General features: G+C 31.6%; 1 protein-coding gene across 1 annotated transcript in view; it reads right to left on the bottom strand.

The window, feature by feature from the left end:
* Positions 1-1,445: 1,445 nt before the first annotated feature.
* LOC134697014 (E3 ubiquitin-protein ligase HERC2-like) overlaps positions 1,446-25,744 on the bottom strand; it is a 104,691-nt gene continuing 80,392 nt past the window's right edge. The window contains exons 55-80 of the mRNA XM_063559022.1: positions 25,462-25,715; positions 24,572-24,716; positions 23,951-24,176; positions 23,479-23,653; positions 22,782-22,938; positions 22,094-22,390; positions 21,495-21,648; positions 20,812-20,919; positions 19,903-20,193; positions 18,915-19,057; positions 15,406-15,531; positions 14,723-14,994; positions 14,015-14,213; positions 13,419-13,633; positions 12,755-13,056; positions 11,531-11,660; positions 11,136-11,275; positions 10,536-10,631; positions 9,624-10,000; positions 8,502-8,643; positions 7,607-7,801; positions 6,320-6,457; positions 5,784-5,946; positions 5,240-5,345; positions 4,406-4,618; positions 1,446-3,615 (exon numbers count right to left, since the gene is read on the bottom strand). Of these exons, the coding sequence (XP_063415092.1) occupies positions 3,334-3,615; positions 4,406-4,618; positions 5,240-5,345; positions 5,784-5,946; positions 6,320-6,457; positions 7,607-7,801; positions 8,502-8,643; positions 9,624-10,000; positions 10,536-10,631; positions 11,136-11,275; positions 11,531-11,660; positions 12,755-13,056; positions 13,419-13,633; positions 14,015-14,213; positions 14,723-14,994; positions 15,406-15,531; positions 18,915-19,057; positions 19,903-20,193; positions 20,812-20,919; positions 21,495-21,648; positions 22,094-22,390; positions 22,782-22,938; positions 23,479-23,653; positions 23,951-24,176; positions 24,572-24,716; positions 25,462-25,715 (5,046 nt within the window). The 3' untranslated portion in view covers positions 1,446-3,333. The remainder of the gene's footprint in view (positions 3,616-4,405; positions 4,619-5,239; positions 5,346-5,783; positions 5,947-6,319; positions 6,458-7,606; positions 7,802-8,501; positions 8,644-9,623; positions 10,001-10,535; positions 10,632-11,135; positions 11,276-11,530; positions 11,661-12,754; positions 13,057-13,418; positions 13,634-14,014; positions 14,214-14,722; positions 14,995-15,405; positions 15,532-18,914; positions 19,058-19,902; positions 20,194-20,811; positions 20,920-21,494; positions 21,649-22,093; positions 22,391-22,781; positions 22,939-23,478; positions 23,654-23,950; positions 24,177-24,571; positions 24,717-25,461; positions 25,716-25,744) is intronic.

Here is a 25,744-nt window from a genome sequence, read left to right as displayed (position 1 = left end):
GTAAACTAATTGATTCTTTAAATCAACTTATTCTAAAAGGTTACCAATTCAAAACTGTATTTATTCCTTTAAATATTGCTTCTTTGGTATACTAGTAATAGTAAATACCTACAAATATACAAATTCACTGTTCTTCAATCTGTCAATACCTGTTAATTGACATTGCACAAGTTTTTCTCTTGAATGTTAATGACGTTCTCACACTAAATCCATTGGATGTATGATGTGTACTGATTGATATTTTAGTCTGAGATACATGTCTATTTTTATTAGTTGATATGTAGCTATTGGCTTAACTTTCTATATATTAGTTTTTTGTTGTTGTAAGGATGTATAAATACCCTACCTCTTCCAATCTGTGTTTTTGTTCCTTTTACAAATCTGATGAGTTTTCCTTTTAACTGATTTTTTATAGTGTGTGCATATTTTTCTCTTAACACTATTGTGACAGATTAGAGGAGGGCTTGACACCTGTTAACATGTTTAATCGTGGCACATTCTCTATGTAAAATTGAGAATGGAAATGGGGAATGTGTCAAAGAGACAAAAACCCGACCATAGAAAAAACAACAGAAGGTCACTAACAGGTCTTCAATGTAGCGAGGAATTCCTGCACATGGAGGCGTCCTTTAGCTGCCCCTAAACAAATATATACTAGTTCAGTGATAATGAACCTGTCCAAAGTCAGGATCCTGAAACTCGCATTTTGAAATTTATATGAATCAAACTTGATTTTTCTGAATATCACAAAAATTAAAACAACATTTTAGTCTAAAATGACAAAATCGCTATAATAGATGCACACAAAAATTTCTGAATTTACAGTAGTAATCCTTATAGCTCATACTTTCATGATGCAAGACAAAAAAAATTAATGACAATGTTAAATTGAACAATTATAATATGGCCAGACCAATAATATAGGAATGGGGAAATTGTAAATTTGTTAAAAGGCTTGAGGGTTCAACACTTTAAATACCCTGTAAAACATATTTGTATCAGAACAATTTTAGTCAGATTATTTATATGGTATAGGTATTCAAGATCATGGGAACAGACTTATCTTTGAATTACATTTGCATCAAGATTTTTGACAAGTCTGTAAAGTGGTAGCTGTTAGTTTGTATTTAATTAGAAATGGGCATCGTTCATTTTCTTATATAAATAAGGCTGTTAGTTTTCCTGTTTGAATTGTTTTACATTGTCTTATCAGGGCCTTTTATAGCTGACTAGATGCAGTATGGGCTTTGCTCATTGTTGAAGGGCTTACGGTGACCTATAGTTGTTAATGTCCGTGTCATTTTGGTCTCTTGTGGACAGTTGTCTCATTGGCAATCGTACCACATCTTCTTTTTTTTATATTTGTAAATAGATGCTTCTAATCATTACACCTAAAAAGAAGGATGTCAAAAGTGGTAGTAAATAAAGTGTAGTAACCAACTAAAAATATTTCATTTCTAATTTATTCATGATTCAACAATTGACAACAGTATATAAATGTAATGTATCACTCAATGTAGCTTATGTTATATCAGATATTCCAAGAGTATTAATAAGCATCCTTTCTTTGTAACTATCCATCGTGGTTTTGAGCTTTTCATAAAAAAACCAGAACTTTTCATAAAAAAAACAAGATTTTGAAAATACATAAATAAAAACGTCTGCACTTTAATCAGACAGGGTTCTGTAATTTAAGATTGCCATGATTTTTAATACATGTACCACTTTATCAGTTGTGAGTTAACTAAGTTTAAAATGTCTTGTATAAAAAGCTAATGCTATGAAATATTTTGTGAACATGAAACTGCTCAATAAAACATACACATCAAATATCATGTGACTTCACATCAAATGTCATGTAATGAATTCCCAATATGCTGTTCCTAATCAATTACTGTAAACCAACTTATTTTCGCGGATACTATATTTCGCGTTTTATCCTTTCTAGTCCACTTCGCGGCTATTTAATTTCACGATTTTCCAGCTGACTTGGTGTTTTTTAATAAGGTAACAACAGAGTTTTACATATTCGCGACGATTTATTTTCGCGTTATTTTTCTACTCGCGAAAGTCGCAAAAATAAATCGCTCGCGAAAATAAGTTGGTTTACAGTAATGTATATTCTGCTTTAAGTGACCCAATTCCCCATTGCAGAATCTAAAGGACTATGGGTAATTTCACTGTTCGTACACCAAAAAAAAAGTTGCATCATTTGTTGAATTTCCTATGTTTGGTATGTTTTAAACCAATCACAACGTTTTGGTGTACAATTGTGAAAATATTACCCATAATGCATTAGATTTTAAAAAGGGAAAATTGCAACTACATATTCTTATATAATTAAAACAAGGTAAATTCATTCATAAAACAATTTGATAACAAATTTTTCCTTTTCACATATAACATATAAAAGTTAAGATATAAAACAGATCAAACTGTAAAATATCATTGTTTTTTTCAATCGGTTACTTCTTTGTTATTCTAAGAGGATCTTCATTAAGAAATTCATTCTATTTTTACATTCATAAATTCATAAAAATAAAGTTTGGCTTATTCTAATAAATTTCTCTGGAAAAATTTGCCACAAATAGCACTAACAATATATATTTGTACAGATATATCAGTTAAGATGAGGCACTATCACAAAATTGAAAGCATAACTTAATAATACTGGCATTTGTAACTTTATGCATTACTGTCTTAATGGCAGGACAAAACTTTGGACAAATTATATCACAACATTCTGCTGTAGTGTCATGTATCACAATTATTTACAAAGCAATATCACAAGGTTTGAGTTTACTACCAGTTGATTGGTGCCATCAATTAAGAAATTAAATACCCTGATAACTACCAACCTTTAATCTTATTGGGTAGATGTAAACCACAATGATAATTTAAATATTGGAATATCTAATAAAAAATGTTTGATATTTATTTTTCTTAAGTTATTCATCGAATTTTTTTGGTAAATTTTACATCAAGGTTCCAAATATTTTTTTCTCTCTCCAAATATCTCTATTGATGGGCATTTCCCAATAACCATAGTATTAGACTTTTTTGTTCAGCTGCAAGAACTAACCTACTTATATTTTGCTAATCCTTTTCCACTACTACAATGTATTGAAAATGAAGTTGCAAAATGGTAAAAAATTGTATGATTTTGATGAAACTTTACATGTACATCATACTTCTGTTAAAAAAACATTATGAAATTTACAAGAAAGGATTCAATTCATTAACTAATCATTGATTTCATCATGAATATCAGATCCATAAGCTCACTATAAAAAAAACAAGAAAACAAATTGTTCACCATAAAACTTAAATAAATTAAAAGTCATCCATATCGTCAATAATTTCTCCATCCGATTCCATACTATCGATATCCTCTGATTCATCACTAACATCTGGCGTGTCCACATCACCGATCATTTCTCCCGTCAATGCAACACGAGCATAATCGTCAGTGTCAATAGACTTACAGAAATGTATGGCATATTTAAGTTTTTCTTGTAGCACTGATTTACACGAGTATCTTGGCATTTTTAACAAGAAGAAGCATGTATAACTTTCTGGCAAGAAATGGTCTGGTGGACTGTACTTGTCTAATACCTGTAATATATACATCATAACTGTCATAAAGTCAAAATACTTACTGTGGATTTATTTATTTTTGTGGGTACCAATTTTCGTGGTTTGAGGAAACCTTACATATTCATGGATATTTAATTTCATGGTTTTGGCAAAGTCTACACTCATTCCTTTACAAAATTTGTATTTCGTTGAACATTTGAATTCGTGGTTCTCCTGTACCCATGAAATCAACGAAAATTGGTAACCAATGATTATTAATAAATCCACAGTATGATAATCATGGTTTAAAATCAAAGCAATTTAACTGAAGCACTAATGTTAAAGTTACTTATATTTGTAGAGACGTCTTTGCTTTGATTTTCTATATCTCTACTGTCTGAATATGTTTAATATATTTCCTTCACATCTGCAATAATATTATTCTAATGTTTATATGAATGGTGTGAAAAGTAAGCGGCAGAATCTCTTGTGTTTTTTTCGTCCATGTGTTCACAAACAGTTTATGTTTTTTGTTTGACGGGATTTTTTGCCATTCTGATACATAAGACTTCAAATCTTTTATTTCTTTTTATAGAAAAACAAAAATTTGCTTTGCCAAATTTGCAGGTTTACCTGTGGTGATATTTTTAGTAGTTATGAATATGAAATGTGTTTTCAGCCGTGTATCACCTTAACTAGTGATCCCAGTAAGGGAAGAACAATAATATGCTTCTGCAAATTCACATATTAAACATTTTTGCGATGATATTTAGAGTAATTATGTATGTAATTATATATATTTATAATAATCAATAAGCTGACTGTTTACCTGAAGTACAAAATCTCTGCCTCTAAAATCTGCAATAGTCCTTGGAAGTCTTGTACGTCCCCAAACAAATCTAAGGAATAAGGACCTTTCATTGTTTGAGAGCTCCTCCATTACTTCCCAGAACCACTGTATTAATGGGGCTGTTGCTTCTATTCCTTTATATGTAGCTACAGACTTGAGCAAATTCAATGGAATGTCAGGACTGCCACACACCTATAAAATGAGAATGATACTTTATTTTATAAATTCAGCTGTTTCAAAGCAGTTTTCTGGATTTACCTTCATTAGTAATTCTTCAAACAAAAAACTGACACACAAATAATTATGAACATTTTTAATTTTAGTTTCTTGTGTATAATTCGGAGTTAAGTATGACTTCCATTATCACTGTACTAGTATACATTTTTTAAGGGGCCAGCTGAAGGACGCCACCGGGTACGGGAGTTTCTTGCTACATTGAAGACCCATTGGCTGTTGTCTGCTTTATGGTCGGGTTGTTGTTGCTTTGACACATTCCCCATTTCCTTTCTCAATTTTATTCTATCATGAGATTTATGATTGAGTAATGGATCTAGAAAAGAAATACTTAAATCATCTGATGTATATATATGTCAACTTTGCATAAGGAATAAGTATACAATACAAATTTATTAAAATTTTCATTCATACTTTAACCTGATACTTGTTGTGTTAAATGGTTAAAAAATAATGTATTTTGTATGTAATAGGTTTATTTGAACCATGGTATGCAAGCTAATTCAATTGTCACTTTTCTAGTACTAATATGTAATAATGACGACCCTTGAGTATAGCAGCAGTCAATTATGTACTCACCATAGTTTCTAATTCTAACCCTGTAAACAGTGACAGTAATGGTACAGGGACTACTTTAGCCATACCTTCTCTAACCCATTTCACCTGCTCATCAAACTCATGTAATCTAAAATCACAAAAATATGTATTTTAAAAAAAGTCTGCTCTTTGGTCGGGTTGTTGTCTCATTGACATATTCACCATTTCCATTCTCATTTTTACCATCAAAAGTTATAACCAGAATTTATTCACTAAAAAGATGAGGCATTATCAATATGCTTTGTATGATAAACAGCCTCGATTAGAGACAAAGAAGATATTATAACAATGTTTTATCTATATTTTTAGGCAAATGTATTATTGTAACAGCTGATCAATGAAACATGGTAGGGGTCGCAACATACTAATTTGGGTACAGACATCTGGGGTTTAACCCCTTTCTCATTCATTTATTGATTTTGTGAAAAAAAAAACACCCATATATATAATTGTAACAATATGGTCATGAAGAAATTGCATTATAATGAGCTTAAAACAAATCTGAATGTATAGAAATGGAATTTACCTATAATTCATTGCAAGTCTGATATATTCAGCCTTATTCTCTGGTGATATTCTGGAATACTTTGAACTAAGATGGATTTCCTGTCCAGAAGCACTTGGAATACTAAATGGCATTTCTGCTGATCGCAAACTTGCATCATCCATTTCTTTTATAAACATCAGACCTAAAATTAAATATATAATAAATTGAAATACTTTCTTGAATAGATGTATTCTTTCAAAATTGTGTTTTGATGTTTAGTTTGTTGTAATTCACCTTTAGCATTTAGAAATCAATACTACACTATCTTGCCTGTGGCGAGCCATTTATGGCCTATATCTCACTGATTGATTGATTGTTGGTTGCTTTACGCGGCATTAGCACAAAAAGGCTATATCGCGGCGAGAGCTAATTCGAATATATTTACAATTTAAAGCATATCTTTAAATAAGGCAAAAAGTCCTTCAATATAGTAAAATAAAATCTATTAGATACCTAGAGATAAACGATTGAATATTGATATATTTTAATAACTGTCTTTACAGACAGATACCTACCTGGAATAAAATCTTTGTCTGCCTCTGACAGATCACTTATAGTAAGTACAGGCATTCCTGCTAATTGTTTCCACACTGGTTCAGCTATGTTTAGACTAAGGGGACTTCCACTTCTAATAGCTATACCAAACAACATGCCTAAAAATACATCAATCATCATTTTCTGTTATACAAATGTATCTAAGTTGCCCTTGTATAAAGTTAAGTTATATAAACAGTTCCTATATAAATTCCTAGAACTTAGAATCAATGGTATAATGACGAATGTCTTCACATTGTTGTCAATATAATGAAATTTTATGCGACTGTCATACAAATTAGAGGTTTAGCAAGCTATAAAACCAGGTTTAAACAACTATTTACTACATCAGAAAATGCCTGTACAGAGTAAAAAAAATGGCAGCTGTTATCCATTCGTTTGATGTGTTCAAGCTTTTGGTTTGGACATTTGATAAGAGACTTTCTGCTTTAAATTTTCCTCAGAGTTCTGTATTTAAGTAATTTCACTCTTTTAAAAAAAAATTCAACCAATTACAGCTCAGTAAACATTTTAAGAAATATGCAGAAATGAATAATTGTCAAATTGCTACTGCTAAATATTATACCAGTATTATGTTGATATACTATGTCCAAGTATTGTCCTGAATATATAAAAAAATATTTGCCACTGGACATAAGGTAGACCAAAATCAATCACTGAATATATACAGAATATTTGCCACTGGACATAAGGTAGACCAAAATCAATCACTGAATATATACAAAATATTTGCCACTGGACATAAGGTAGACCAAAATCAATCACTGAATATATACAGAATATTTGCCACTGGACATAAGGTAGACCAAAATCAATCACTGAATATATACAGAATATTTGCCACTGGACATAAGGTAGACCAAAATCAATCACTGAATATATACAAAATATTTGCCACTGGACACAAGGTAGACCAAAATCAATCACTGAATATATACAGAATATTTGCCACTGGACATAAGGTAGACCAAAATCAATCAATAAATCATTTTGACTTTAAAACCAATGAGACTTAAGAGTAAGAGTATGATTTACTAAGAAATTATCATCTAAATGTACCACGAACCTTACTTTATATGAATTAAAGCTGAAGAATGAAGAGAGTCTTACATCACAAACTATTGTACTACCTATATACTGACATTTTTTCCCGCAACATCATGAAAAGTAAAAAAAAATTGTATGATATGAATAAGGGTTTTCCATTTCCCTTTCTAAAATTTCTTACACAATACTAAAAGACTTACCCAGAAACCTGAACATGTTGATATGTTGAGGGCCCTTTAACATAGGATTGAGTAGATAACAGTCTCTATTTGCTCCCGACTCCCCTCGGCCATTAGGTGTGACTATGAGTAGGTTGAGAGATCCATTCTGTAACTCGTCACACATCTCAGCTATAGACTCACTGTATCCTCCACCACAGTCATCAACGCTCTCTCCTACAACATGTATAATATTTCACTGTTTGAGAAACAAATGCATTCTGGGTAATAAATTATAAAAATATGCATTAATAATTTGTGATTTGCTACATCTAGGTCATAATCAATTGAATTTCAACCAATGATGAAACAACATTTCCATTTTTAGACAACTTATTGTGACTTATAAATTTACTCTTACATGTCTATCCAAGTGCTTGGTTATCATCTTTGAAGGTTGTAATATTTTTAAGAATATCTTTATTGGAGTTTGTTGTCTAAATTAATACCTGTAACTACTATTTCAAAATGAAATGTGCCTTTATATATCATCTATTTCAAATTTTCAGAATTTTATCTATTTGGTACTATGTTAACTTTGATGTATATGTGCACATCATAGAAATCACCTTATATTAATATGTGAAAAGTATCAGAAACCGACTCTTAAATATGGATAGCAAATTGCATAAAATCAGCCTTTTCTTTTGATTTTATGAAATAAGCATACATTATGAGTTTATGACACTATTAATTACTCCTCACATTAAAAACAGTGCCTTATATAAATTATATATACATTCATGATTGATTGTTTGTTATAGAATGTGTAAATTTGGAAGCAGTTCTTTAAAAATGCAATTTCATGGGACAAAAATAGTCCTAATTGACTCTACTCAATTTTAATGGAGAACAAATAAATGTATATGATACTTACCCACAAATTTGACTTTCCATACCCTGTGTGGTAACATGAGACTATCAGCGTTAAACACAGCTTGTTTAGAAGCTAACTGTCCAAACACTGACTTAGAACCATCAGGGCCTGCTAGTCCACCTTTACCTCGAGCACGTTTCACCTGGAACAATGAAATCAATTTAACATTTTAAATACAAAAATTTCCAACTATGACATGAACATATGTACAAATTTCAATAAAATATGATAAATTAAAAAAAAAAAAATTACTTCAAAATGCATATTAGAAAAAAATTTCTAATTCAGAAGTTGTGTCCATTATCCAAAACAGAGAATAATTAGTTTTTTTAACAGTCAAGTGTTGGTCAGTGTGTACCTATCTACATATTTCATACATTAGAGCGTTGTCTCATTGGCACTCACACCACATCTTCCTATAGAATCAAATTTAAAACAGTGTGGTCCTGGCCATTGATTGACGACCTAAATTATCCCATTGACTGGGACAGATTAGGTGAACAGATGAGTCGCTAACAATCACTGCTCACTTTGTACTTGTTAAAGACACTGAATCTGTGGGGTCACCAAAGGTTCTCAACACCTAAAAAAAGCAATTCGAAAAACGAATCCGGAATAATACGATGTGTTGATTTATATCAATAATATAAATCAAAACATAAAGGTTATTCCTGAATAATTTTTCGAATTATTTTATTATTAAAGGCGTTAAGAACCTTTGGTGACCCAACAGTTTAAATTCTGTAATAAGTAAGAAGTGAGCAATGGTCGTTACAGACAAACGTTCACCTTATCTGTCCCAGTCAATGGGATAATTTAGGTCGTCAATCAATGGCCAGGACCACACTGTTTTGAATATGATTCTATCTATTAAATGTAATTACTAATAGATTATGATGCACTGTTTTATAGTCTATAATGCATTCTGGACAATACTTTTTCTGATGGTTTAAAATGACCTGGACAATTGATTTTCATCAAAAGTATTCTTATGGTCATTTTATTGTACAAGCAAATAAATTATCTGCACTCCTTTAGATTTTAAAATAACCAATTCATGAGCCCATACCAGCTTTCAATGACATGTACCGGTACATATAATTCTTGACAAATACTACTAACCTGAATTCTGTTTAATTCCACAACTGGTCCATGCTGTTTGTCTCGGACCATTGTAGCTTGCACAACTTTCCTAAATGCAGTTTCTTTTGCAGATGATACTAAAATGCCTCTAAGTTTATTCAAACCAGTGGTATTTTCCTCAAGATATTCTGGTTCTGGTTTATCTTGAAGGTCAAACATTGGAATAGAAGGACAAAACAGATCAGAGAAGTGATGAAGTAATACTAATCGATTACGTAGGACAATAATTGATATATTTTGTAGTTGGTTATACTCCATAGGTATCAATATTGGAATTTTACCAGCGTTTACTGGCTTGTTTGTTGACCAGGCTAAACTATGTGCAGATCCACATGCTACTCTGTTTATCTTCTTGCCTGAAAAATAAAATACATAATAATCTTGCTGTTTTCAAATGTGGTCCTATTGAGTAACATATTCCAGCTCCTTCAACTTTAGATTTCTTAACCTTTGTCAAAAGAACCATATCTCAAACAATTAAATTCACAGGCACTAAAATTAATTCACCTCTTTATACCAGTAAGTTTTCACTGCACTAAGTCCTTTTTAGATTAACAAAATTTGTCAAGATTTTTTTTAATTCAAAATTTGATGAAGTTCTGTATAAACTTTGTTAGATTCTTTGTAATCCTAAAGTTTCAAGTGACACAAATGTGCCTTATAAAATAACCATAAGCTGTCTCGTAAAGAAAATCTAGTAGAATTTCGATTTTTATAATTTCAAAACAAGTTGCTATAAGTGAGGTTTGGCACTTCTAACTTAAGGTATGCAAATTATGCCAAATAATCAATATGATTGTCTGAAATGCAATTTCACTTAAATGTGTTAAAACTGAAATATTGTGTCCAAATCCATAGGTGCATTTCTAAAATATAGAAAAGATCAAATACCTGTTAATGCAGCTACCAATCTAGGTCTCTGTATCGCATTAGTTGTACCATCTCCTACCTGGCCCTCATCATTGTCACCCCACGTGTACACCTCACCTGGAATTGTTACAAATAAACGTTATTATGTCTAAAATGTGTAAATAAGAAGATAAATTGTGTGTGTACTGCTCAATAAAAGACAAAATAAACTTCAGACTTCATGATAACATCATGACCAAATTTTGAAATGACTCGTAAAAGATGACCAAATTTTGGAATGACTCATAAAAGATGCTGCACTTTTGATATGGGCAAACTATCTAAATTATCAGACTCATGATGATTCACAGTACACACTACATATTGTAACATTTTGCTTAGACTTTGTCAGACATAAAACTTAACTTTTTACAAACACGATAATGCAAAGTTTGTTGTGCTAAGCATACCCCTACTAATAATCCAAAGTATTGGAAATCAGAAAATTGGTGTCTGATAGATTTGAAATGAAACGATAACCATTTATCACTTAAAAAGCTGCAAACCTAAGACCTTCATTAAAACCCATTGGATATTTAGAATAACAACTGCTGTTTTAACATAATCGCTCTGTATTATTACCTGCATCAGTACAAGCTACACAGTGTAGAGATCCACAAGCTATATCTATCACCTTCTTCCCTTGTAATGCTGATACACGTCTGGGACGTCTCACATGGTCATCTGTACCATGTCCTAATCTATGGTAATCTCCCTTACCCCTGTAATATACAAAGCATACAGTTTCAAAAAGAGAAGTCATGAGCAGCATTCAAAACTGGTCTCAATTTAATTTAAAGTATTTTGTGGCATTATTTCAACTTATTTTAACTTGAACCAAAGTTTCAAACAGCACTATACACATTTGTTTGTTAGTATGATTGACATAATTGCCAAATTAAAAATTATGATGGGTATTTTTCAATTTGAACTTATAAATAATATTGACCAAAATTAACTATCCATATAGTACTCACCATGTATACACAGCACCTCCTCTGGTTAATGCTACAGAGAATTGAGACCCACATTCTACTTTACTAACACCTTGCCCATATAGTGCATCTATCTTCATAGGTATCTTACAACCGTCACTACCACCTCGACCTAAGAAAAAAGAAATCAAGTCTTGCTTTTGTTTTTTTAGAAAATTTCATAGAATTTTTTGAAAATAGGAGCCAAAACAACTCCCAGTTAAAGTACATGCAAATTTATCTAAGTTAAACTACATGTATATTTATCTAAGTTAAACTACATGTATATTTATATAAGTTAAGCTATATGTATATTTATCTAAGATAAACTATAACCATCGTTCATCGTACAAAACCAACAAAAACTGTCCTCTCACAAGACATCTTCGTTCAATGAAACATCCTTTTGAAAATGTCACTTTCCAAATTATAGAAGTCAACACCGAGTGGGACACCACGGCGAGAAGGAGAAGAGAAAACTTTTGGATCCACCAACTCCACACTTTAGAACCTGATGGTCTTAACGAAAAAGACGAGAAAAGATACAGGAAAGATAAAGAATAATTTAAAAACAAAGCATCATCCTTTTTATCCCGTAATATCGGCCAATGGACGTTGCTAATTTCAACTTCCAATTATGTATTTTTAAGGCAGCTAAATCCAAGAGCAACATATACATGAAGCTGCAATTTTTTTTTATTTTTAAGGCAGCTCAACCCAAATTCAACATAGACATTGAGCTGCAAAATTTTCTTATTTTCAAGGCAGCTAAGTTCAACATATACATTGAGCTGCAAAAGTTTCTTATCATCTACATCCGATTTCACCTGGATAGATGCACGCTTGATAAAGCTAGTTGGTCTAGCGAAATATTGCGTTTATTTTCATCATTTTGTAAATATTTTAAACATTCTTATATTTACATACTAAATAGTGTGTTAAAATTACATTGTTAGGCAATCTATAATTTTATTTGTGTAATTGAATTAATCTCTGTACTGATTAATCCACACTCCCATAGATTTGTATGTCATGTGCTGCTATTTATAGGCACTTATCTAAGATAAACTACATGTATATTTATCTAAGTTAAACTATATGTATATTCATCTTTCTTTTTAAACGATGCCTAACCCTACTCTGGTATGTTTTATTTACAAAACAAATAAATAAACCCTAAGAGAACATGGTAGCATGTCCCTATTTAATACTTTTTATGTTAAATACCTAATTTTCCATAATCTCCATCACCCCATGACCAAACATTATCATCATCTGTAATACACAGGGTTTGAGCATCACCACTTCCACAGGCCACATCAATTACCCTGTATCCTTTCAGGGCCTCTACTAACTTTGGTTTTGATTGGTCCTCACTGTCCCCATGACCAAGTCTGCCATAACGACCTTTGCCCCATGTATACAGCTCCCCATTGGCTGTTATACAAGCACTGTGTGCACCTCCTGCTGCAATGTCATTCACTTCTTTTCCTCTCAGAGATTCTATAACTCTTGGTCTATCACATGTACTAGAAAATAAATAAATCTAGTAAAAATGATGATCCAACAACAGATGTTGGGGAAACAAATATTTATTGAAATAAAGCAAAAATTAGTGCCATGTATGTCTTCTATTTAAATGGAAAATAGTATGATAATGGTGATGACAGAAGCATTAATCTGTATCTGTGAACTATTCATTTATGTGTGATGACCCACTCTCAAGTGAATTGCAAAAATATACATTTGCAAATGACCTTAAAGTTGATAGGTCACCTTAATTTCATACTATCAACAACTTGTATATTTCTAATCAAAAGAAGTGTTCCTTACACAATTACTCAGCTGATCACAAATCTCTGAAATGTTTTCTCCTGACACACAAACTCACCACCTATTTCCGTGACCAAGTTTCCCATCTTCTCCTTCTCCCCATGAGTAAACCTCTCCATCAGCTGACAAAGCCAGACAATGTTTACCTCCAGAGTTTACAGCTAACTTCTTTATAAATACATGTTGTATGGATTCTAATAATGTAGGATGTGCTACGGAATCTGTTCCACCAATACCAAGTCTACCTATAGCTCCATATCCTGTAGCATATACCTAAAATATACAAGTAAAATATTAGGTATAAAAGAAGTTTTTAAAAATGCACTTCTAAAGTTAACCTTAATCTATATTTAATGCGATATTCCATATATCAAAGTCCAAAATGCTGTATAAAAATAAAATACAATTCTATCCATGACTCCAAATCTTTTCGACAATATGTAGGGTTCAAAAATATACCACAGCTAAAGGAGGATCAGTAGGGTTTTTGCAATCTAAGGATTAAGAAAGAAGAGGAGGAACCAGCAGATTAAAATTACTGTGATAAGCATTTTTTTTTTAACCATATTTTACAATTTTGATATGTGTATAAATAAACAAATTCAACAATATTTTCTGCATTCTTAAGAATTATGAATTGGACATTTTTATTACCTTGCCATCAGCAGTAACAGCAAACAATGTTTGTTCTCCACCAATCATCTGTACAGGTCGAAGGGTAGCTAATGCTTCACAACCAACTGGTAATTTGACCTTTGCCCCTTCAACTCCACCAAGCTGACCTCTGTGGTTATGACCCCATCCCCAGATTTGTCCACTACCTCCCCATGATAATGTCCAGTCTTCTGGTTTCCTGTAATTAATATCAGAACATTGTCAATTAAAAGTTCTCAAACAAAAACTTTATTTTAAATTTTCAAAAAAGAATTAAATAAATAGTATTTCACTCCTTTTGTGAGGCATTTAATTTTTCAAATATACTGCCTTGTGTTTATTATCAAGACCCTTTATTTGATCATTTAAATTACTTCTTTAAAGCAATTTGGTAATCATTCCTAAGACCGTAGATCTCATATTACAAATATCACCACTTATTCACACTATTGAGAACACTCATAACACATATTTATTCTCCCCAATAAGCAGTTCTCAACATAACACCCTCTATGGCTGAATATGTGTGAATTAAAACATACCTTTATGTTTTCAACCTATCTATATAATAACCTTTGTATAAGATAAACAATATTTTTTATATCAAATGCATGTATCTTGTGATACCAAGTATTAAATGATAATTTTTTCCTTGATAACAACCCTTGTCTAGCCAGTAAAATATTTTAAGATTAAGTATAAACAAACCTATTTAGCCATATCAATAATTGTTCATCTTGTTCTATTTTGAATATTTGATGGTCTTCATGTTTTCTAGTCATTTCTTCACCATCAGCTGCCAAGTCTTGGATCTTCTTCCGAACTTCGTCAGCGAATGGTACTGGCAATTGTGTTCTATGGACTATTGATATGGCAACTCTAGCTGCCATACAGTATCGTCTGAACCAGGTCCATTTGTGAGCCTCAGTACAGCAAGGTAGTGTATCTAATCCCAAATCACAAGCTAAGGCTACAAGCACCTGTCAAAAATATCTTAGTATGAAACATATGTATAAAGTTAGGTAATTTCATGTCTAAAACTATTGAAGACTAAGCTTGTATGTCTTTTTGATTGATCTGTCACACAACACATCCCTCTTTCTACATTGAATATTGGGTCTTCTCAAAGAGACTCATCAGTGAAATAATTGATTGATTGTTGGTTGCTTTACGTCACATTAGCACAAAAAGGCTATCAGTGAAATGAAAAATTCAGGTAAAATAAGTTATTTCTTTAAAACTAGCATATCATTAACATCAATATTCTTTTTTCTAAAATGTGTCAGTTACAATCTTTATTATATCTTATATAGCTCTTCAGTCATTTCCCAATTCAAATACGGTAATTTCTTTTTTGGACATTTATACTTTGGACTGTTTTGTTCAGTTACCTTAAAGAATGGACTATGCATTAAATGTTTTCCACTCCTGGCTATAGGGTCCTCATATTCATATTGTCTCTGTAAAGCTTCTGGTAAACCTTGGACTAGTGAATGTACTGCAGTTCCATTTAAAGCCTAAAATAATGTTATCTTATTAAGTATGTGCATCCAAAGTAAAATTTCAACAGTTAAATTTTAATTCATATTCATTATAATCATGATAATATTAACATTTGTATACAAGAATCTTGTAAGTGATTTTTATTTGTTATACATTATATTTGAATCTGTTTTTTTTCTTTACATCATAGTATTTGCAAGTCTTTGGTAACCACTATTAAATACATTCACATGTTTTCTACACTCAAGGCTACTAACAAATTGACTTATTTTCTAGTGTTTAAAGATAGTGTGCTGACATCTAGCTGTCGTTTAGCTTTGTGTCATCCACATATATTTTACATTACACTAAAAACCTGTCAAAATCCTCCCTGCCTTGAACGAAAAACCTGTCAGTATCACCCCATAGAGAAAACAGAAAAAGGAAAAAAAGGACAAATTCTTTGAACATTAAAACATGTGAAAACTGATATAATGCATATTTTCAGTAGTTTATCAAAATACGAAAAACCTATACATGAATAATTCAAATAAACTTTTTCAGTCATGAAAAAGTTTTATAAAGATAGATTTGTTTGTAATAAAATGTTCATGGTATTTAAAATTTGTTTGAATTTCTTGATATATTTGATCTTTTAACTAATAAAATGACCAGTTCTACATTGACATAGAATTTTAATATAATCAAATGACAATTAGTTTTTTGTTAATTAACATTTGATTCTAAAGATATGAATAACTTACATACATGTGATGGACTGTGAAACTCAGATCAGGAGATTTGGAAATTTTGGTCAGGAGATTAGGACTCAGATCAGGAGGTTTTTTATCGACATAAATGTTGTCGTAAATGTAACCATATGAAGTAGAAATTGTGTTTTTTCTACAAATTGTAATATGTTTAAAGTACCCTTATTGCCTTTCTATTTGAATAAAATAAAATATTAAGAAGAATCTGTTTCCTGTTTAGTTTTGCTTTGTTTTTGATAAATGATTGTTCACTGCTTGCAAATAAATCATTATATTTATCTATCTTATCTGTATAGATTTTTATTCATGTCTCCATCTCCTTATCATTGGTAAATGTATAGACAAATAAGAAAGAAATAAGCTCTACATGTTTGTTTGCAACATCATAAATTAATTAAACAAATAACAAACACTAACAGTAGTACTGCATGGCTTTTAAGCATTATGAAAGTCATATTTGTAGAAAACTTAAAAAGACTTTTAAAGATTGTAAAATGTTTGGCTATTTCTAGCTTTCACAATAAAATCTTATATATTCTAACATCTTCATTTCTCAAACCCAAGGTTTTATAATCCCAATTAAACTAACTAGATCTTTTATTAGTCTAAATGTACATATTGTATATATCAGTCACATAATTGATAAACAGATTTAAAATATAAACTTTAATTTAATCCTTGAAAGGAGGTCTAGATTGCTAAAATAATTTATAAATTTATATTTTTTTATTTGTTCCAAAACATTTAAATTCATTTAATCAACATCCTTTTATGATTATTTGATTAAAATATTAATCATTTATAGTCTTTTTACAATTTACATTTTTAAAAGCAAAATAACTGAAAACAGGATAAAACAAAGGGAAGTAACAATCATGTATTTCAATATTCCCAATACACATCGTTTTTATAACACAACGGCAGTTAGCCAGAGGTAAACATCGTTGATTACCAGTATGTTTGACACCCCAGCTGTCAAGTGAAGCCAATTAATTATACATCTTCTTTGATGTACAGGTAAAATTTAACACAGGTGTCAATTACACCCGTACAGTAGTAAGAAATGATCAAATAGGGCGTCTGAAAATTTTCATTCATGAAATATTTCATACACTGGAGTTTTTTCGCCTAAACGGGAGGACGGGAGGAGACCCCTGAAAACGGGAGTTTTGTACTCCCGTCGGGAGGTTCACATGTATGAACTTAGCATTGATTTAGATCTTCTGATATATTATACATTTACAACAGCTGTAATTTGATACTGTAACTTTGATTTTAATAATGATGATTTAGAATTTTAATATTCATCAAATGATCTTTTTTCATTAATTAACATTTCAATACCAATATAAATATTTTACCATTGATCTAGGATGTATATCTGATACTTTTACAACACCTGTTGACCAATTATTCATAAAAAAGACATTGAATACCAATAAACAAATAATTTTCCGATTATTTAAAATTTTATCTGATATGTTTTTAACAGCTGTACATTGATTTTAATAAGATAATCATCTTCTCCTTAATGTAATTATAGAATTAAAATCTAATACTTTAGATAAACATCATATCTATTATACATACATTTCATTATATAATGAATAATCGTTTCTTCTATTTATTCTATAAGCAAGTGGTGAATAGGCACTTGCTGTGAACAGCTGATACCCTCAGCCTCTAAATCAATTTATTGGAAAGACTTGATATTATAGGATTAAACATATTTTTTCTAGAGGTTATTGACGTGTAAACCGGGACGTTTAAGTCACAAACTGAATAAAAGTCCGAAGAATCCTTATAATTCTTAAGCCAATTAATAGAGATTTTTAAGAAACATTTTTTTTTGTAAACGCTTTTTTTTTGTAAACGCTACTATAATGACCATCAAATACACAATTGACATGGCATGACTAAGGAGTTGGCCGCCATATTGACTTTCTAAAATCCATAAATGTTCAAAAGTGCAATGTAATCTAAAATAAAATGGCACCTACCTCCAAACCTTCGTTTTAATGAGATATCATCCGAATTTGAAGCGTTCAAGTAACAAAATAATCTTTCCAATGAAAGTTTCCGTCGTTTTTGGCCATGATGTAAATTCGCCAAATTATTCACTAATTTTCGTGGAATTTCATTTTAATTTAAATTTACACATTTTCAAAGCTTTAGTACATTTTTTTTGTTTTTTTCTTATTGACCAATCCAATTTAAGTATTTATAGATATGCAAATCATATAAGAATTATACATTTATAGATCATTGGCAAAGATTTTTTTGCTGGTATTCTACTAAAGTTATATGGACTCCCTTCAGATCAATAGAGGGTCAGTAAAATCTATAGGGGGTGAGGCTGAAGACCTAATCTCCTATGGATTTTGCTCACCCTCTATGGTTCGTAGGGGTCAGAAATGAACCCTATAACAAATTTATCGCACACAAGACTTTCCCTGTAGCGTTTTGTAGAAAAATAAACAATGAAAAACAGCATTAATAGATGAAATCACCATTTAAAGTAGATGTGTCGTCCTGAACCCCATTTACTAATCACCTACAAATCCACAGGGGCTTAAAACCCATCACAGGGTCATAATTTACGCATGGTATAAATAGATATAATGCCCTGTTGTGTAATATGTACTTACGTATGATTTCTGTGACGTGTCAGAATCAGGTGTGTCAGGACTAGGACTAGATAATAAAGCATTTATGTTCAGTGACTGATCTGAGGATTTGGCACTTATTAATGTCCTTAACTTTTGTAATGCCCACATTCTCTGTCCAGCACCTAACATGACAAGATAAAGTAAAAATTCATTGTCCAGCATCTAACAAAACAAAACGAAATTACAGTTTCCTGTAATTGCTAACATCCTCTTCATTTCGACTCTCTTAAATAGTTGTCTCATTGGCAATCATACCTCACCTCCTTATTAAAATTAATATTAACTATCTCTTTTCACATCTATCTTTTAACTAAAATTTATCTTAAGTTATACTAAAATATTCATGACTAGGAGGTATTTATTCTTGATTTTTTTTTTCAAACTAGATGCCAGTTATATATCTAGTTGTTTTGTTATCCTGAAAACATAGTTTTTCTGCACTTTTCCAAACAATGAGTGAAATATCTTTCTTGAAAAAAATGCATCTTTATAATATACTTAAGTGTATTACATGTATATTTATACACTTTATTTGAGGTTCGAAATAGCGCTATCATAATTTGAATACAAAATTTGTTTATCATGCTTAATTTTCTTTCATGCTGATCAAATATATCACAAAGAATGATGCTTCATACAAGAAGAACTAAGCCTGATTTTAAGATAGATGTCTTGTATTATAATATAAGTTACCGGTAGTTCATTTGTTAAATCTCATTCTTTACTAAAGATATCCAATAGACGTATTTACACTTGCATGCAAATTTGTCCGCCATTACGTAAAATCACACAGGTTCCCATAAACTTTGACATCATAATTTAAAATATTTGACATCACAATTTAAAATGATTGTTGCTTGACGTCAAGAGGTGATTCGGAGTAGATCTGAGTTCATTCAGATGCATGATTCAGCTAAATACCAAAAGTGTAAATACGTTTATAGCATTTTATCACAAAGTGACTTACCAAGTGAACTAAGTTGAGCACAAGCTGCTAACGCTGCAGCCAGTCTGTTCACTACTTCCTTATCTAAACTCAGATCTAATTTAAAGTCTAATAAACATGTGACTAGGTCTATAGATGGACGAGACAGAATTGTTCTATCAGATAAAATGTCCATAGGTGTCGCTGATGGCATGATAGGATACACAGTAAAACACCATCCCCATCCATTGACCGATCCATCACTGGTAAATTTCCATCGTAACTCTTCTCCAGGTATTCTCAACTCCTGTGACCAGTCAGTCCATTCTCTTCCTGTTTAAACAAATATATAAAATATTACAAGTAAATGTTCCTTACAGTGCTACCTAATACTACAGGGAGATAACTCTGTAAAATCAGCTACGTTTTGATTATGTGGTGTTGTTAAGGGAATATTAAGTTTCTCATTGATCAAAATAAGTGTTTGTCTAAGTGCTATATAACCAGTGTATTTTTTCTGATAAAACAGTTGGTTCACATTTTTTGAAATTTTTATATTTTTGTCACAGGGTCAAAGTAAATATTTTGTCCAAATTTTAAGAAAAATTAAATGAGCCAATTTAATTTTAGTTAAAGTGTTGGGTACATCCTTATATCATGCAAAGTAGGATATCAATTATATAAATGTTCAAGATATCTAGATATATTTTTTTGGAGATTGAATAACTGGATTGCTGTTTCATTGATATTTACATGTTTCTCGCAATTCCTTTTCTACAAATCAACTGACTTTTTATTATTCCTTTTCATTAAAATCATTCTTTTTTTTCTCAATCAAACATTCTTACTTATTGCTTCACACATTTTCATAATTGAAGTTAGTCTTAAATCATAGCAGGAAGCATTTTCATTTACAACTACTCAGGTATGCAAAAAATAATAACAATTTACCTGATCTGACAGAAACTGTGTGACCAGATCCATCCATTATTGTCAGAGGATCATGTCGTCTCTCTGTGGAACAGCGACGATCAAACTCTACTCTCAAAGCTTCAGCACCTGAAAGATTCCACATCAAAAATATGTATTCATTTATTTATGCATGAAACTTAAATTTCTCTTCAAATAACCGTGTCCTAACCATGAGTATATGATTGAATGATTGTTGGTGTTTAACACCACTTGGCTATTTCATGTAGCAAAATTTTGTAGGTAGAGGTAGCCAGAGTTATTGGAGAGAACCACTTACCTACAACAGGCAATCCTAGTCCAATAATATTGGGGTCAAACACACCTTGCCAACAGCATGATTAAAACTAATAATCTCAGAAACATGCCAGTGATCACTGAAGATGAACAGTTTAGACCACTCACATACCAAAAAAAAATTAAGAAAATGGAGATAAAAAATATTATTTAAATCATCAAAACATCGCCACCTAATGTTTTATTGTCTGTTTATGTTTGAAGGCATAGAAATATTCTGTGTGGGTTATTTTCTGCTATAATAGCATAAATTTGCACCACAAAACCAAAAAGTTTATTAATCTGTTTTGCTACAATCTAGTTTCTACACATTTACATTGTATCCACCATTACAACACAAACGAATAGTAATGGTATGTCTGACTTACCTGGAATTTTAACATGACCTGTTAATGATGTGTCATCTGTATATGGATGTGTACTTTCTTGTACAACAGGTTTAGCAGCTACCCTTCCAGTTTCTCTGTCTGAGGCAACATCCTCTAGCTCAGTCACACATAACTCTAATAACATTTCAGCAACCTTTAATAAAGTAAAATAATGGATAATAAGTGGACTCATATAAAAGAAAGTTCTAAGTCAATGGCAATGTTTTTGTGTTCATTAATTTAAAAGGGGATAAAAAAAAGTATTATTTCAAAACAAACTTGTTTTTCAGGGAAAGAATCTGAGAATTGAAAACACCTTAAATGGATCAATTCAACATATTTATAAACCTTTGAAACATTTAAAGTGTTTCCAAATGAATGCAAGTAAACTATCCAAAATCAAAGCTTTAAATCAACTCCTTAATTAATACCCTAAGCCTAACCATATGTTTACCATTGCAATAATGAAATAAATTTGATTACCTCCCCTTTTAATATATGACAGCATGATCTACTCCTAAGAATAACAAAAAAACTTTGTTTGCTCTTATAATTAGTTATACATTAGTTTGAGATGTTAAAAAAAGTGAGAAACTTACAGAAGGATAAGCCTTTCCCAAACATGTCAGAATATCAGACAAGCTTTCTTTTCCTTTCTCACCAACTCTCAAGGCTACAGACAACTTCAGCAAGTCTACGAGGACCCTAGCATCATCAGCTGTCAGTCTGTTGGTGAAATCATCTAACCCTGGAGGATATGCTGTGTTTATTGTGTCTATGGTACTGGTTACTTCATCTGTCGATGTGAAAGTTTCCACCATGATACTGGTTGCTGGGGATACCTTGTAGGCTAAGCTATGGGTGCTGGGGAATGTAAAATGGTCTCCATACGGGTGCTACAAAACAGAATGAAATATACAGGTATTTAGAAATCTTTTTTTTTCTTTCTGTACATACCTATTTTTTTTAAATTAAATTGTGTTTGTCTATATCCATATATTCCATTATCTCTATCTTAGTTATTGTGTCAAGTAAATAATTCAGAACAGATTACATCACTGTAAGAATAGTAGTAATTTTGTTTAACAAAAAGACCAAACTGTATTTAGTTCTGATATCAATAATAAAAATTTTTAAACTTGCTATAAACAGCATTATCAAACACAATTATATTTTTTTTATAATATGAATCACACCGACTTCTTTGTAAAAAGAACAACAACTTTTTTTATACAAAAATTCACAACAAAGGAATATGTGAGTGTTAAGAATTTATAGAACTTATACCTCTGGTTGCTCTGTTGCTGATGTGTCTGGTTCTGGTGATACTGCTAATGAATTGTCCTCTAGTGTAATGTTAGATATGGTGATAGGATTCTGTAGTGTTTCTGCTGTTACAGGTACGGCTTGAATTTCTCTTGTTAGAGAACTGACAACTGCTTCCCTGTTAAAGAAATATATTAACAACTTGAAGACACTTTTACTTACTTAGACAATAAAATTGAGAATGGAAATGGGGAATGTGTCAAAAAGACAACAACCCGACCATAGAATAGATAACAGCAGAAGGTCACCAACAGGTCTTCAATGCAGTGAGATATTCCCACACCAAGAGGCGTATGTTTTAATGTAACTTTAAACTGAATTAATAAGATAGTAGAAGTAAAATCAAAGTACATATCACATTTAAATATCTTGTTACATTTAAAAATACCTAAGGGCTATTTCAGGATAAAATGCAGAGAGGAGAGGGTTTGGAAGACCCTTTCTTATACCCCATAACCCTCAATTTGTATCTTTATTTGTTACTGGAATAGTATTTGCTTTTCACCCCTATTACTTACTGCAAGAAATTACCATGTGGTGTTCAACTCTTCTTAACCTTTTTTCCCTGGAATAGCATTAATACTTTGAAAAGTTCCCTGAAGTAATAATGAATGTTGTATGTTGTAAATATGTTGTTGCAGTCTAATCAATTATTTACCTTGCATAGATAATTTGTAATGCTGTTAATACATGGTTCAGGGCCAACTGTTTGGCAGCATCTGATTCCTGAGACAGTATTATCTTAGCTAATGAAGGACGAGCTGTCTTGATAGAAGGCATAGGTAGCGCCACTGTTTGGTTATGGTTATCATCACAATTTCCTTCATTCATTCCTGTGAAAAAATATTTGATAATCAAAAGGAAATCATAATTATTTTTGAGTCCATTTAGAAGACTTAATGTTACAAAATTATAGACAGAAAATAAAATGCCTCATAAAATTTACAGATTATTTAGTTGAGACTGAATTGTGTATCATAAAACCCAGCTGAATTTGATTGCTATTACAAGACTAACATTTTTTAGCAAAGCCTTGGAGTTTCTGTCATAATAGTTTAACAGAAACTAAATCATACAGATTGCCTTTTTTCGCATTCTTTCAGCAAATTAATCAAGACGATAGCACTTACCCAATATTGTAGCCCCTAATGGATCTCTGGATGTAGAAAACAGGACTGGTTCATGTGTAGATGGTGTTGACAAATCAGTAGTAGCCCATGCTATACTGTGTGATGAACCACAAGCTACTTTGGTTATCTTAAATCCCTCCAGTCCATGGACCAGAGCTGGTTTCCTGTTTACCGTAGTGGTACCATTCCCTTGTTGTCCATGGTCATTGTCACCCCATGCAAAAACCTGTAATATATATTTGCAACATTGAAACTTGTTCAGAATACTGTTGTTTTATCTTTTAATTTGTTAACTTTTTAAAATAAAACTTATCTAAAATGCAACTTATTACCAGATTTTTACTAGTCAAGAGCAAAGTGATAGGCAACACAAGGTGAGTAGGAGCTGTTTACCCTTCTGGATCATAAAAGTTCACCCTTGGTGTGGTTGGTGTGGTTGGTGTGGTTCTATCTTAAATTTTCTATGAAGTATTTTGTAGTCTACTTTGGAATCTTTCTTCATTTTGCCAAGGTATGGTCAGTCTTCTTCTATTTCATATAGCTTTTGTTTTTATTTTTACCACACTACTTGTATTCACACCCTCTATGTTTTTCTGCTGCCACAGTTTCACCTGTACTTACCTGTCCATTATCTGTGACAGCCAGACAATGAAGTGCTCCTACCGCTACATGTACAATCTTCTTTGATTTTAGTCCTTCTACCATCTGTGGTTTACGGACATGAGCATCTGTCCCATGTCCTAGGCGGAAGTAATCACCCTTTCCCCTGAAATAAAATATAAATTATCTAAATACATTGTGAAATATGATTTATCTACCATTGTTTAAAAAGAAAACTGGAGGATGAGAACTGAAACAGAAGTTTGACGTTAGTTTTAAAATAGAATTATTACTTTCTATAAAGTGTAATTTTTCGTAGCTTGAAGTTCAATTCCTTTACCGTAGGCTACATAATACACTAGGATACTTTCATCTTGCAGGTGTTCAAAAGTTTGATTTTCCAAGACAATTGACATCATCTTCACATGGAGCTAACAGGAGTTGAAAGTTGTAAGTCATTTAATGTTAGTGATTTTTTTACCAATATCCATCCTTGTTTCTTTATTGTGTTGTTACTTGAAAACTAATTATTTACTCATCTTTAAAGTAACCTAATATACATACTATGGATTAATTCATTTTCTTTTGTTCCAATTTTCTCGGATTGAGGAAAATTTATATATTTTTGTCATGGTTGAGGATACTTGATATCATGATTATCATAAAGTTCTACATACATGCCCTTTGGACTTTGCATATTACTGAACACTTATTTGTGGTTCACTGTTTTTGAATTAATCAAATTGGTACTCCTTAAATAATAATTAAGCCACAGGAAATGGTAAGATAGACAGGTCAAACAGTGTACCTTGTGGATAGTTTTCTCATTTGTATTTCTTGACAGGATACATCGTGTTATTGTTGTAAATTATATAAATCACTTTGAAAGAAAATTAAGTGAAGTTCCTTACCATGTCCAAACTTGTCCAGCTTTGGTTAAAGCCAGAGAGAACTGTGCCCCACACTCTATCTGACACACTCCAAGGTCTCTCAGTCGTTCTATCTCATGTGGAACATTACAACCTTCACTGCCACCTCGTCCAAGTTTACCAAAATCTCCATCTCCCCATGAGTAGACACGCCCCTCACTTGTAAGTGTCAAAGTCTGGGCATCTCTACTACCACAAGCTATTTGTATCACCCTCTGACTTGCTAAGGCTTTCACCTGAAAATATAATATATCATTTTCAGTTA

The sequence above is a fragment of the Mytilus trossulus genome, chromosome 14, assembly GCF_036588685.1.
Source record: "Mytilus trossulus isolate FHL-02 chromosome 14, PNRI_Mtr1.1.1.hap1, whole genome shotgun sequence".
Taxonomy (NCBI): Eukaryota; Metazoa; Mollusca; class Bivalvia; order Mytilida; family Mytilidae; genus Mytilus; species Mytilus trossulus.
Note: the sequence above shows the minus strand (reverse complement) of the source record. Positions and strands in the feature narration are given on the sequence as shown.